Source organism: Pangasianodon hypophthalmus, chromosome 18, assembly GCF_027358585.1.
Source record: "Pangasianodon hypophthalmus isolate fPanHyp1 chromosome 18, fPanHyp1.pri, whole genome shotgun sequence".
NCBI lineage: Eukaryota > Metazoa > Chordata > Actinopteri > Siluriformes > Pangasiidae > Pangasianodon > Pangasianodon hypophthalmus.
In genome coordinates this window covers 13524669-13537330 of record NC_069727.1, presented here as the reverse complement: position 1 = coordinate 13537330, position 12662 = coordinate 13524669, and the positions used below count along the sequence as shown (strand labels likewise).

Below are 12662 nucleotides of genomic sequence, written 5' to 3'. Positions count from 1 at the left end.
GTGCATGAGAGCCCACATATTTCACTAATGACCCTTCCTCGACGTTTATTACTTGCAACGTTACCTCTGACTTGAGGAACGTTAACATAAACAGACAAATTAATCCCATTGTGTCACTCTGCTTTAAGAGCCACATCAGCAGTTATAAGATATGACAAATATTATTTGAGATAAATAAAAAAATACTTCAGGTCAGCATGAATTTTTACTAAAAGAAGTGCCATATTTACACATAAAACCACAGCCTAAATGTTTAAGAAACATATGTGCTTTCATTTTAGCTGTTCAAATTAACTGAATATAATAAGTCTACATTTTCTTGCCATTTTGGATCCGCATGTCATTGAATTTGTCACAAAAGAGAGAAGACTGACACTCCAGCAGCTAAGACCTCAGTTTGCTGAAAACTTAAAAGAGAAGGATGGCCAGGAGCTTATTTGTATCTACGACTCTGATTAGTCTTTTATGGCTTCCAATAGGTTCATAATAATATGACATGGCAGGTGATATGTTAACAAATGGTTGTCATTGGAAATAAATTATGTGTTTAAAAGCTCTCTAATTTTCACACACTGTTTGAGAGTAGTAGCCATGTTAGCTAAAATAACACTGCATTAACTAGTGCATGCAGTTATAAGTCTGTAAATATTACCAGTTTAGATAACTCGGAATATAGAATAATCTGCATGTAGTGTTTTGCATGTTGAGAACTCCTTTAAATGTACATGCAATGAGGCAATAATTCACAATAGTACTGTCCACCACTTATAATACTCACTAAAAGCCCCTCATGTCTGTTTAATAAATCACAACAGTCTATTCTTATCACCAAAATACAGCTCAGTGCATGACTGTTTGAGCGACAACAAAGCATATAAGTCTCTACACGTTCTAGAAGCAGACAAAAGCTGCTGTTTGGTTTTTTTTTTCTGTTTGTGCAACCTTGCTCGTCCATAAATTATAATTTCACAGTCTGAAAGGCAAGAAGCAGGCATGTCAGCATGCAAACAGTTTGAAAACATGGGCAGGACTGCATAGTTAACTTAAGGAGGGGCAAAACTTTTGAAGCACTTACATGAAAGAGACAGTGAAGTGGAATCTCTGCCTCAGGCCCCGGAAGGTGATAAAGGACTGTCCTGGGAAACTGCGCGTGGTCATCTCACAGTAGGGCTTCTCGTACTCGCCTGATGGACACTGGCAGATGAATCCGCCCACCAGCAGGTCCACACACTTTCCCCCATTCTTACATACACCTGGAACGCAGCGTCCCGAGCGGGCGTTCACCTCACAGTGCTCACCTGGGTTAGAGCAAAACCAGTTAGTTACAGACAGACTGGCAACAGAGAATTGCTAATGTCAAAACAAAAACACTCAGAGACTCTCTCATACTCATGGATGATTACACAACAACATCAGGTGCTGTGTTCAGTTCGGAAGGCTTCTGCCTCAGGAGTCACATTTTAACCAAAAGGCAACCTTAGCAGACATTTTATTCCGGACGCCCTTCAGTGATATCATACCTTTTAGCTAGCTTTGAACATGACCCCTTTCTAGTTTGCCGGCTTACCTGAGGACACCACTATAAGTTGTCACTTACCTAAGACGCACTGTTAAAATTTTTCTCACCTGTAACGCAATGCCACTGCTACATATGGATCATACTTTAGCTGCAACTAGACTACTGTTTAGTAAATAACAGCATAACATAGGTGAATTACTAGCAGGTTAGCCTTAGTGCCAAGCAAGATAGCAGCTAGCCTCATAAGGTAGCCTCATAAGCTGTGAGGTCACGTTAAGTTAGCTAGCTCATTTTTTCACCATGGAATGACTTCTGGAATTCATGAAATATAAATATGAACACAAATGACTGGAGCTACCATACAAACAATTCACTCATCAACTGGAAAGACAGTTTGTTCCACGTTTGTTAAAACATTTATTGAACTCTGGTTTGGTGAACAGAATTATGGGATTGCCTGGACCAAAGGGGATGCATCTGATGATACCCTCAAATTTGACCAAAATGAGATTTGCACCAAAAATGCTCTCTATGAAGCAATAACTGAAAAATTAAATGCAATAGCTGAAATATATTTTTGCCTAGAAACTGTGAACATTGAGGCATAGCATGTTGATGAATAAATAAGCCTCTCCTCTGTCATCTTTATTGTGTGAAATGACAATTCTACCTACATGTCAGCAAGGGTAAATGACATCTAAGCTCCAGTGTAGACTGCTAATGACCTTAAGACTCCGTGACTCAAAATCAAAGCTGACTTTGCTTCAGCTCTCCTAATAGAGCCATCCTCATTGGCTCCAGTGCTTCTAGCTTCCAAGATGGACTTTCAACCTCACAGGGTTATGTGTCAACCATTATCCTGACAAGATCTGGACAGGGCCAGGTATGTGCTGGAGAAGGGGACAGGATGGCCATCGCTGTGCAGGTAATGACCCCTGCTTTCCTCACTATAATCCTTTTCTGTGTGGAAATTACATGGATCCGTTTCACTCTAATGTGAGAATGAGAGCGAGAGGTAGACATTCAGGGTCCAGGCTGTCATCATTGCTATAATGACCACAGACTACCTGGAATTGAACTGTGACCTTCAAAGCACAGGGTGCAATTACAATTGGCAGGAGGAGATGATTATAGATGGTAACTGTCCCTGATAAGGAAGTGAAGGGGATGGCTTCAGTTCAGGGATAAAAGAGGCCACACACCATCAGACACTCATAAGAGATGCCTTATTAACATACTGGCTATGGAAGAGGCTAGTGTCTGGAAAATATGGAAAAGTAACTTGCAAGATGATTTTCATAAAGAATTTCATGATTCTTGACATATGGCTTGATCTACTTTAGCCAGTTTAACCATGCAGAAAATCGTAGAAGTGTCTTATCAAACAAGTGACTTGTTTGTGTTGTGCTTTTGCCATTGGCTAGTACTTTTGGGTCCAGTTTTGCAGTTACATTGGGTTGCTTTATGTAGATTTGGCAACCCTGCTACTGATGAAATGATACCCGTCTCTCTTATTCACTTGTGATCCGATCACCCGAGATGGCTGTCAACACCAAGTCTGAACAGGGCCTTAGAAAAGGTTTCAGTGTAGTTGCTATAGTTTAAGGGCATAATGATCTGTACTAGATTTGGCTAGTAATTCTTACTGACACGGTTTGCTGATTGGACATTTAAGGATTGTTTACATCACCACAGCAACCACAGCAAAACAGTGGAATATAAGAAGCATCTCAGACATATCCATTTTGCTTAATATTGGTCTCAACTTGTTCTCATCTGTTGGTAAATCAGTTTCACTTTCCATTTTATTTTACATCTTGTCCTGTGTAGTCAATCAAACTTGTATGTTGCCTAAAGTGAAGAAATTGCCTGGGCGCAGGGCTATTCATGCTATCGTCTGGAATCAAGCTCCGGCTTCAGCCTACCTCCCCAAATGCCAGTGCATTGTTGGATTTAGCTGTTGCATTTTCAGCTATCAGAGTTGAGTTTTAACACAAGTATGAACACATTGTGGCATAATGTATTGTCTTTCAGTGTATGTTCAAACCTTTAAAAATGGTGGTAGGTAAAATAAACACCTTCGGTTATAGAACAAAATGCAAAATAACACATTACCCACCACCAGCCTTCCAAGATACACAAGTTTAAAGTAATCAAACTTCAGACAAGCGTCTCTAAATGTGACACCAAACTCACCAGTGAAGTCCTCCAGACACTCGCAGGTGTAGCCGCCTTCTCGACTCCTGCAGCGGCCGTTGTTGCGACACGGTCCTGAGTAACACAGGTCGATCTCTGTCTCGCAGTAGTCACCTGTGAAACCGGCCGGGCAGCGACACCGCAGCCCATTGATTGGGTGGATGGGTCGAAACAGCATGGTGTCGGAGGCGATGAATGGTGGCGAGCTGTCAAACTTCAGCACTGATACGCACTTCATGTAGTTCTCACAGGGTTCGCGCAGGCAGATGTTGTCATCAAAGGGCAGCACACTCTGGCTGGAGATGTGGCGCAGCAGTGTGCGGTTCAGGTAGATCTGCTCCTGAAGCTCCTCCGAGGGAAAGTAGCGGCCGGGGGTACCACCAGGAAGCAGGGCTGAGAAGGTTACATTGAGAATGCTTCCACTGACATCGCTGTCATTCTGCACGTTAAAGATGAAGACACCATCACGGCTGGTTGACAGAACAGCGGCCACGCCCTCGGTGAACAGGCCCAGCAGTGGTGACAAGAAGCGTTCCTGGGACATGTTTTCCAAGCGCACCGTGATGCTGTTAGTCAGCATGTCGTCTGTGATGATGGTCACACGGAGGGTGCAAAGTGCTGTTACTCGGTGGAGTCCATCTGCAAGAGAGATTATTTGGTTATTCAGAGGTGAGCTGAATACAAGCATAGCAACATGTTACAAAAAGCTGTAAGCTGCCTTCTGGAAACATTTAGGCACTCCGAGCACCGCTCTCGTGAACAGCTTGGCAGAACTCCAAGTACGTGGACTGATTGGAAAACAGTTTGAGATCAGTCTGAGATTAAACAGTGGACCAAGATGATCTGATGAGAGGCGAAGTGTGTACAAGATTAAATTCTGATCCAATTATCTTACCTTTCTACTACTAGATATTTTGAAAACATGAGTATGACACGGAAATTCCCTTGAATCATTGCAGATCATCAAGGTCTCACACAACAATGCAAAAATGCAAGCAACCACAGCCAGATTTCTTAATAACAGAGGCCCGAACACAGGGAAATTAACAAAGAATGAACTCTAAGGTATCATTTCACCTGTCTCATAATGTCGGAATCTAGACATAAACATCGAGGGACATAATAGAGCGCTCTTGCCTCTGAAAGACTGCAGTTAAGAGAATAAAACAGGAAGGGCTAAAAATTGGAGGAGCCACAAAGAGCAGAGCTTAATTCAATTATTGCATAAGTTAAATTGTGTAGCTGAGGTTCTACACATCTGTAACCAAATGACTCGTATTTCTCCATTTTATTTTTACTCTTCATCTCTGCTCTAAACAGGTACGCCTGGAAACACACGGCATGTTCTGTTTTGATGTTCCACCAAAAAGAGGTTTAGCAACTCATCTTTTTTTAATCCATATGCCAAGAGGTCCATTTGTGATCCAGTGAGACATTTAAACCATAGCCTTGAGAGGCTGTAGATATTACCTGCACTTAAACAAAGGTCTTAGATCATTGATCTAAGGACTATTCTGCTCTGGCAAGAAAACAACTGGGGAACAGGTGGTGTATCTAATTAATACCCCTGGCAAAACAATGCAGCTTATGAAGCCTTGATAATACAATGGTGTCAGGTTTCGGAGTTAAATCACACTTCCAGCAATAAAGCATGAGGAAGAAGCAGTGAGACAGAGCTCTGACTACCAATAAAAAATAAAATATATAAAAAAAAGATTCCTGTTTAATCTGGTTTTGTGTGTCCTGTCTGTGGGGGGTGAAGAGGGCCAGAGCTGGTTTGCTAATCAGTAAACGACTAGTTTGATCTATAAATTCCTTTACCTATGTATGTCTCCTTATTCAATAGCTGTGTGGGGTCCAGCTTGTTCAGATTCTGCACAATTCTCCCGCTCCTTTATTGGGTGAACGACAACAGCAGCTGTGAGTGTTAAGACCTGAGAGCTGAGGAGACGATGGGTAAACCAGGGCCGGACAGAGTATCCCTATCTGTTACACTCCACCATTGCCGTGCTCCCCACCTGCCTCAGTGTACGGCTATAGTGTTGTTATTCCACATGCTGCTACACATAGGGCAGCTGACATACCACACACATGCACCTACCTCACTGCTCTTTCCCCCATCCATATCCTCAACACAAACACACTCTCAAGACTTTAAAACCCCAGGTACAAAGGCCAAGTGATTCTTCAAAACTATAAATAGTGAGACTTTCTGAACATTAAGCTGATGGCACTTAGCTTAGGAAAACAGTCAACAGTCAAGAAGTCTGTTTCTGCACTCAGAACATGACTCAAGTTTATTCTTGTTTGTTCTATTGTAACTGTTTAAGAGCCCATATAAGACCTCTAATTATTTCATGATCCAAAAATCCACAGATGTGCACATAGAGGCATATTCCTACACTATTCCTATAAGATTCCACAACATTTTTATTTTAACTGCAGTCACAATTTTTACTTAAACACAATCAACTGTGATTACTTCTCTTAGCTTAGAAAAAAAGCTAAGTAATTAATGTTACAAACCACTTTAATTAGAGTCTAATTAACGCTCAATATATTAAACTAAGCAGAAGTCTTATATTGGTTCAAAGCTTCATCACTCTGAGGGAATACAGGCTTATAATGTACAGTGTAAACAAAAAGTCTATTTTCTGTTTATATAAAGTAAAATGCAATAGTACAAATGCAACACTAAAAACATTTTTGTTGTTAAACAACTGAGTAAATCATAATTTCAATACTAAGTAAAATAACTGTGATTACCTTTTCAGCCAACATAGGTTTTTACATTGTAATTTACTTTACACCACAGTGTTGTTCAATTCTCAAATCTGATTGGTTTATATGAATGTGCTTGTTCTAATATGCTATATTATTAATTTTAATATATATATATATATATATATATATATATATATATATATATATATATATATATATATATTATAATATTATTTCTACTGTAATGCCTAATTCACAGACTCATGTGGGGGGCACTCCACATAATCTTAAACTAACAATAAACAGATTAAAATGTAAAAAAAGAAAAACATATATTCATTGATATGATGAAGTTTTTTGTAAGCAGACGTTTATTTAGCATGTATGGAAGGAGTCTTCAGTATCAGCACTTCTTCAGGATAGAGGACTTGTGGTTTGTGGTTTCTCGGGAACAAACTGCATTTTCGTCTTATTAAATTCAACAGAAAGTCAGGAAAAGACTGTTTATAGCTGATACAACGTGAATGATAAAACTAACTAGTTTCGTTCGACAGATGTTCAATAATCTGTAAATGTAACTGTAAATTGATAAAAATTACATGTTATTTTATAAATAAAATAATAATAATTGGCAATTTTCTATGGTATAAGACATTTTGAGATGTGCTGGTATAAGGGAATAATGTTTATGTCAAGCAGCATCACACCACAAATAATCATTTTTCTCTCATATTTTATTTTTTATTTTATTTTCTATTCAAATCCAACCCATCAAGTGACAAAAGCACAAATGCCTGCATTACTCCCAGAGCATATGTCTCTGTTTGTTCAGAGTCTATATTTAACCTTTCAGCTGCTAGATTTAGCTCAGTAGTGGGAATTCTGCAGGAGTAAACAGTAGGGCATTGCTGAGGATGTCACATCAAGACCCCTGTGGAGCTATGAATCAACACATGATACTCAACAGTACAAGAGATGACTTCAACAGCACGGGAAGCAACAAACTACATGACAAACCTGTCGCTACAGCATATTCCACTTCCTATAATAACCACCATAAAATCATAAAATCATTATCATAAAACTCATATCATAAAACTATAATATCATAATAAAGTAATATAACTTAATCATAGCATTTACAACAAATTACAGATGTTAGCTTTTGATAAACAAATGTGCCAGTACAATAAACTATCCAGCAATAATATTTTATAATGATATATCTCTTTACAACACATACACAGGTGTGTGAGTCAGTCAGCTTGTATCTGTGTGTCAGATTGTGATGTTTAGCATGTGTCTGTGCAGGGCTGATAATGCCGCCGCAGGCTGTTGAGTCAGCGATATGTCTCACATTGTCTGTATTTGCTTTACTCTATCACAGTACCAGACTAATAGGCATTAAAAACCACAGTGTAGTCCCTGCTATGAGAGTGAACGACACGGGCCTCTTCTACACATAAGCACACACACACACACACACACACACACACACACACACACACACCCTGTCCTGTTAGCCAGCCTATCAAATACCATTTTGGAGACATTAATCAGGTTGTTTAGGATATGCTCTTCCCCCTTTCTACAGCCACAAACAGAAAGGACAAACATTTGTTTCTCCTTTGTACATGAGCAGTGGAAGAAAATATTAAATTAAAGACCTACAGCAATCCTTTCCTGCATTTGTGTCTGTTGACACAGAAATGCAAACATATTTATTTGTTCTTAAAACAAAAGAATGCACATTCCAGCTTTTTGCATACAGTTATGCAGTTTATAGTTATGTGAATAGACTAACTGATCGCATGATACCTCCCAGTTGCATGCTTCAACATAATGTTAGCTCTGATTAAAGCCAGTGTCACAAAGTTTTTTCACAATATTATTTTCCTCGCCAGTGATGGAAAATCAGGGGAGAATGAAAGGGTAGCATCAGGGATCTAATGCTAAGGCTTCTATCGATCTAGTTCAGTTGTTTAATCACTTGTAAACTACCAGAAACAAATGCACATCCTGTGTACTGTCCTCTTTTCCGCCAGGTGAATTTTATTCACTTTTGCTCTAACCGCTGCTTTAGCTGAAAAATCGGGAAAGTGTAGTTTTCAGGTGTCTATTGTATTGTCAGAGCAAGGGGTCAAAAACGTGAAATGCCACAGCTAAACAGTATGTTTGGTATCTGAAGTTTAGCTTTGCACTAGAGCACAGTGTGCCAAAATCATCACACACTTCCCTTAAACTCAGCTGAGGTTGCATATGTAGCTCGTGTATGTGGTTCCTGACACTGACTGAGTGCTATTTATAAGAAGTCCTTTTCTCCTCAACAGTTTAGAGTCATTCAGGTACTTGGTTTAGCCCGAAGTTTGAAAGCGTAGTAGTAGAGTTCAGTTGATCTCAGGCAATTATTGAGTGCCACTACTCTCCCCTTTATTTGCTGTGACAAATGACCATATGATCTCAAATACACACTTGAAACATGACAGGTCTATAGAGGAAAAACGGGAGAAACAATGTCAGAAAGCAAAAGTTTGAGTTAATTTTAAAATCAGTCAACTGCCCATGTGTAAAGAAAAGCAGCAAATTTATCCAAAACAAGTGTTTTGAACTATGCAAATTGAGGGCATCAAATCCTTGGAACATAAAAACAATAAAACTCAAAAATGTTCACTAACTAGAATGTTCAGGAACCTTTTCCATTTAATTAGATTTAAGACTATAAGAACCTATCCAAACTTGCAAAAACCCGGCGGGTGTTTTCTTCTATTTGTGACAAATGCACTCTTATCCTGTCATCACACAACACCACCTAAGCACAGGGAATCAAAACAAGTTATTATGTGAGTCCATGATAAATTACTGTTACAGACGGTAAGACCTTACAGGAGCCTATGACAGCGAGAGTCATGTGCAAAGACAACCAGCCAATCGCTCTCTGTACTTCACATCACACGCAGACATTTGAATCATAACACAGGGTTAGAGCCCCTCCTCCCAGCCAATACCTTTACAGAGGCACATCTACTCACTCCTCCCTCCCTCTACTAACCGACCTTTTCTTCAGGTGAGTTAAATACAAAAGACTACTCTCTCTCTCTCTCTTTCTCTCTCTCTCTCTCTCTCTCTCTCTCTCTCTGTCTGTCTGTCAGACTCATATACCAGACTGTTAACAAATCCATAGCCACTAATAACAAGTCCATAGAGATCAACACTGGAACAGAGCTTACATTACTTCAGTGTCAGTACAGTATAAAGTGCATACTATAATAACATAGATACTTGATGAACAATATACAAGATATACTATTCTGCTTTCTTAGAGAATGCTTTGTATATGCAAGGTCAGGGTTTCTCTGAGGCAGAGAGAACAAATGTACTCTCGACCGTGTTTATAGCATTAACAAATTAAAACAAAATGGGTTTTCTTCACTGTCTTGTTAATAAGACCAGATGAGATTGTTGAGAAGAAGACAACATGGAGCAGAACACCAATTTCCATAAGAATTACAGCATTAAGATGCATCTCACACACTCTTATGAGATCTTTGGCCTTTTAAATAAAAACACACAAGTGTCTTAATGATTAACCTCAGCAACGTCAGTGGAATGCAGGGACACCTGCAGCAACATAGAAAACAACCTCACAAAGTATGACCTAGTATGCTAATAAAATGAGAAGACATTTTATGTATAAAGACTGGAAATAATGATTTGACTAAATATTAATGACAACACGTGGTGCTCAGCAAAACAAGTTAGAGATGTAGATGACCAAGACACACACACACACACACACACACACATAGGCACACGCACACACACATGCTCACATTTCAAGCCATCTTTAAACCGTGAGGTAACATCAGATGAGCTGGAGTTTGCCAGATGGGCCCATGCTCTTAATCAATGGGCAAAATGAGATTACACCTCACTGACATCATCGACACCTCCTCCAGCCCCAAAAGCAGCACAGATGGGAGACAGGGGTAGTTTTCCACTCCGTTTCTCATCTCTCAGCCCACCTTTTCTTTTCTTTTTTTTTTATCCTTCCTCTCATTCACTAAACCTCTCCAACATGTCGCTTTCTATTACACTTCCAGTTCTCACTCATTTTCTCTTGATCTCCATCATGGAATGTCCACAATCCCCAATTCAGTATCAGCAATGAATGTGGAAATAGTCAGTGAAAGTTCTGATCATCACTCAGACATATTTGTGCGCAGGTATTACTGTCCAACTGTCTACACATCAAAACCGAATCCAGATAACACAAAGACAAGGGAATGAGAGAGAAAGAGAGAAAGAATTGAGATGTGAATGGGTTTGAGGCCCAGTTAGGAGACTTGTTTACCTTATTGGGATGACAAGAACATAAATGCATGTGGATTGCAAGAAGAAGTGTTCTTCTTACAAAGCTGGGCACACAGCACACAGCAAAGCCTCTTCCTCTTCTAATCCAAGTAATACATGTCAGGGCTTGGCATGCCAGAATTACCAGACTGTCACAGAGAAACACTTCTGAGGAGGGCCTCAGTCACACAAAAGCATACAAAGAACCAGCAGTAAAGCTAGACAGATGCCCAGAAACATCTGCTCAAGGTGTGCTTTACATCAGCGTTGTACAGTACACACTTGTATATCTATCACTTTAGATGGGTCTTAGTGTAAAAAATCAGGTACTAGATAGTCAAGTACAAAGTATAATACATAATATGGTCTAACTATCTACCACAACATGTGATGTCACATATTTATTTCAATTAATTGCTAAAGTGAGGTCAATAAGTCATTAGTCTTTAGTAAACCTAGCAGCTCCTGGCAGCTGTCTCAATTGCGTACTATGATCTAACATTTAAACATATTTATTATGTATTAATCTAGAACATTACTACATAAAACATAGTTGTAAATGAGACATTTGAAGGGAAGTTGTATTAATGAGCATGGTGTAAGGAATGGTACTGTGCGTGTATTATTAATTTTGGTGAATAATTTGCAAATATTTTTGAGATTAAGACAGAAGCAGTCAAACAAACTCAAGTGCGTCGTCACTGGTAGGCATGATGGTTCTGTCCGTTATCTGCTACAAGTCCCTCCCTTTTTGTCTTATGGTGTGTGAGGAGACAGGTTTGTGCAAAAAAAAAAAGTTTTGCTATAGATCACTACTGACACAAACTTCAATCCAGCCTCATCATCGGTCTCAAAATGTAAAAAAAAAAAAAAAATTCCACAAATAAACGTAGTAGACAAACTCAATCACCTGTTCAACATCAGCCAGGAGCATGAGTGGACTGTTACTTAATGTCTAGCTCCCTTTTTAGCAGGGAGAGAGAATAAAAGAGTCACTGTTAAAAAAGCAGACAAAGCCTAATGGGCCTAGTTAAAAGCACTAACAGTTTGAATACTTCTAGGCAGACTGCAGTTATTCCACCTCTCTCTGGGCTATTGTCTGCTATCTATTAGACAACTGTGCTTACTGAGCTGCTCCACGAGACAGCAGATGCGAACCCAAGATAGAAAAGCATGGTTTATTGTGTCATTGAACTAATGTTGTGGGAAATTAGGATTATCTTCATTGTGTATTAAATTGGCTACAACTGATTCCTTATCTAGTTGATACGCCACCACACTGAGAGGTGCACAACTTCCAGGCTCATCTACACTAGTAAATGTATAACAAGTCAAACCGAGACAACGATAATGGAATTTGATGGAAATTCACTAAGCGCAGAGTAACACGAAGCCTGCCTGAGAGCGATAATCGAGTTTCAGCTCTCCACTTCCTGCATTACCAGGTCAGAGGTCAATTCATCCAGGCGTCGTTAACAGACACCCAAAAAGTCGCTCGAAGAGGGAAAAGTCCAAATTCGAGGCAAGATGATAGCACAGGACATTCATTCCAGCGTCTCTCCTCTACCTAACAGCAGTAGTCAAGGCAACATGGCTGACAAATGACCCACATAATCTCTTGTTGGCTGGACTTTGGCCTGGTGCCAACAGCCACCATGGTGCAGAAAGAACTGAAGAGAGGAGCAAAGACGGGCCAATAAGTGCTACCTCCCAACGACATTCACTGCTGAAATGCATTTCCCAGGCTCCTACAAAGACACTGACTCGCTGACTCATTAACACTTGAATCATCGTCTAAATTCTCTAAAGTGTCAGACCACAATAATTTGCTTCTGCCTCCAAATATAATGGTCTCTCCAGAGTACAACGCTGT

General features: G+C 39.7%; 1 protein-coding gene across 5 annotated transcripts in view; it reads right to left on the bottom strand.

Moving 5' to 3' along the window:
- The window catches only part of celsr1a (cadherin EGF LAG seven-pass G-type receptor 1a), an 84978-nt gene that overhangs the window by 49592 nt on the left and 22724 nt on the right, over positions 1–12662 (bottom strand). For all 5 annotated transcript variants that reach the window (XM_053241710.1, XM_053241708.1, XM_053241709.1 and 2 more), the window contains exons 2-3: positions 3716–4354; positions 1076–1298 (exon numbers count right to left, since the gene is read on the bottom strand). In XM_053241710.1, coding sequence (XP_053097685.1) covers positions 1076–1298; positions 3716–4354 — 862 coding nt within the window. The remainder of the gene's footprint in view (positions 1–1075; positions 1299–3715; positions 4355–12662) is intronic.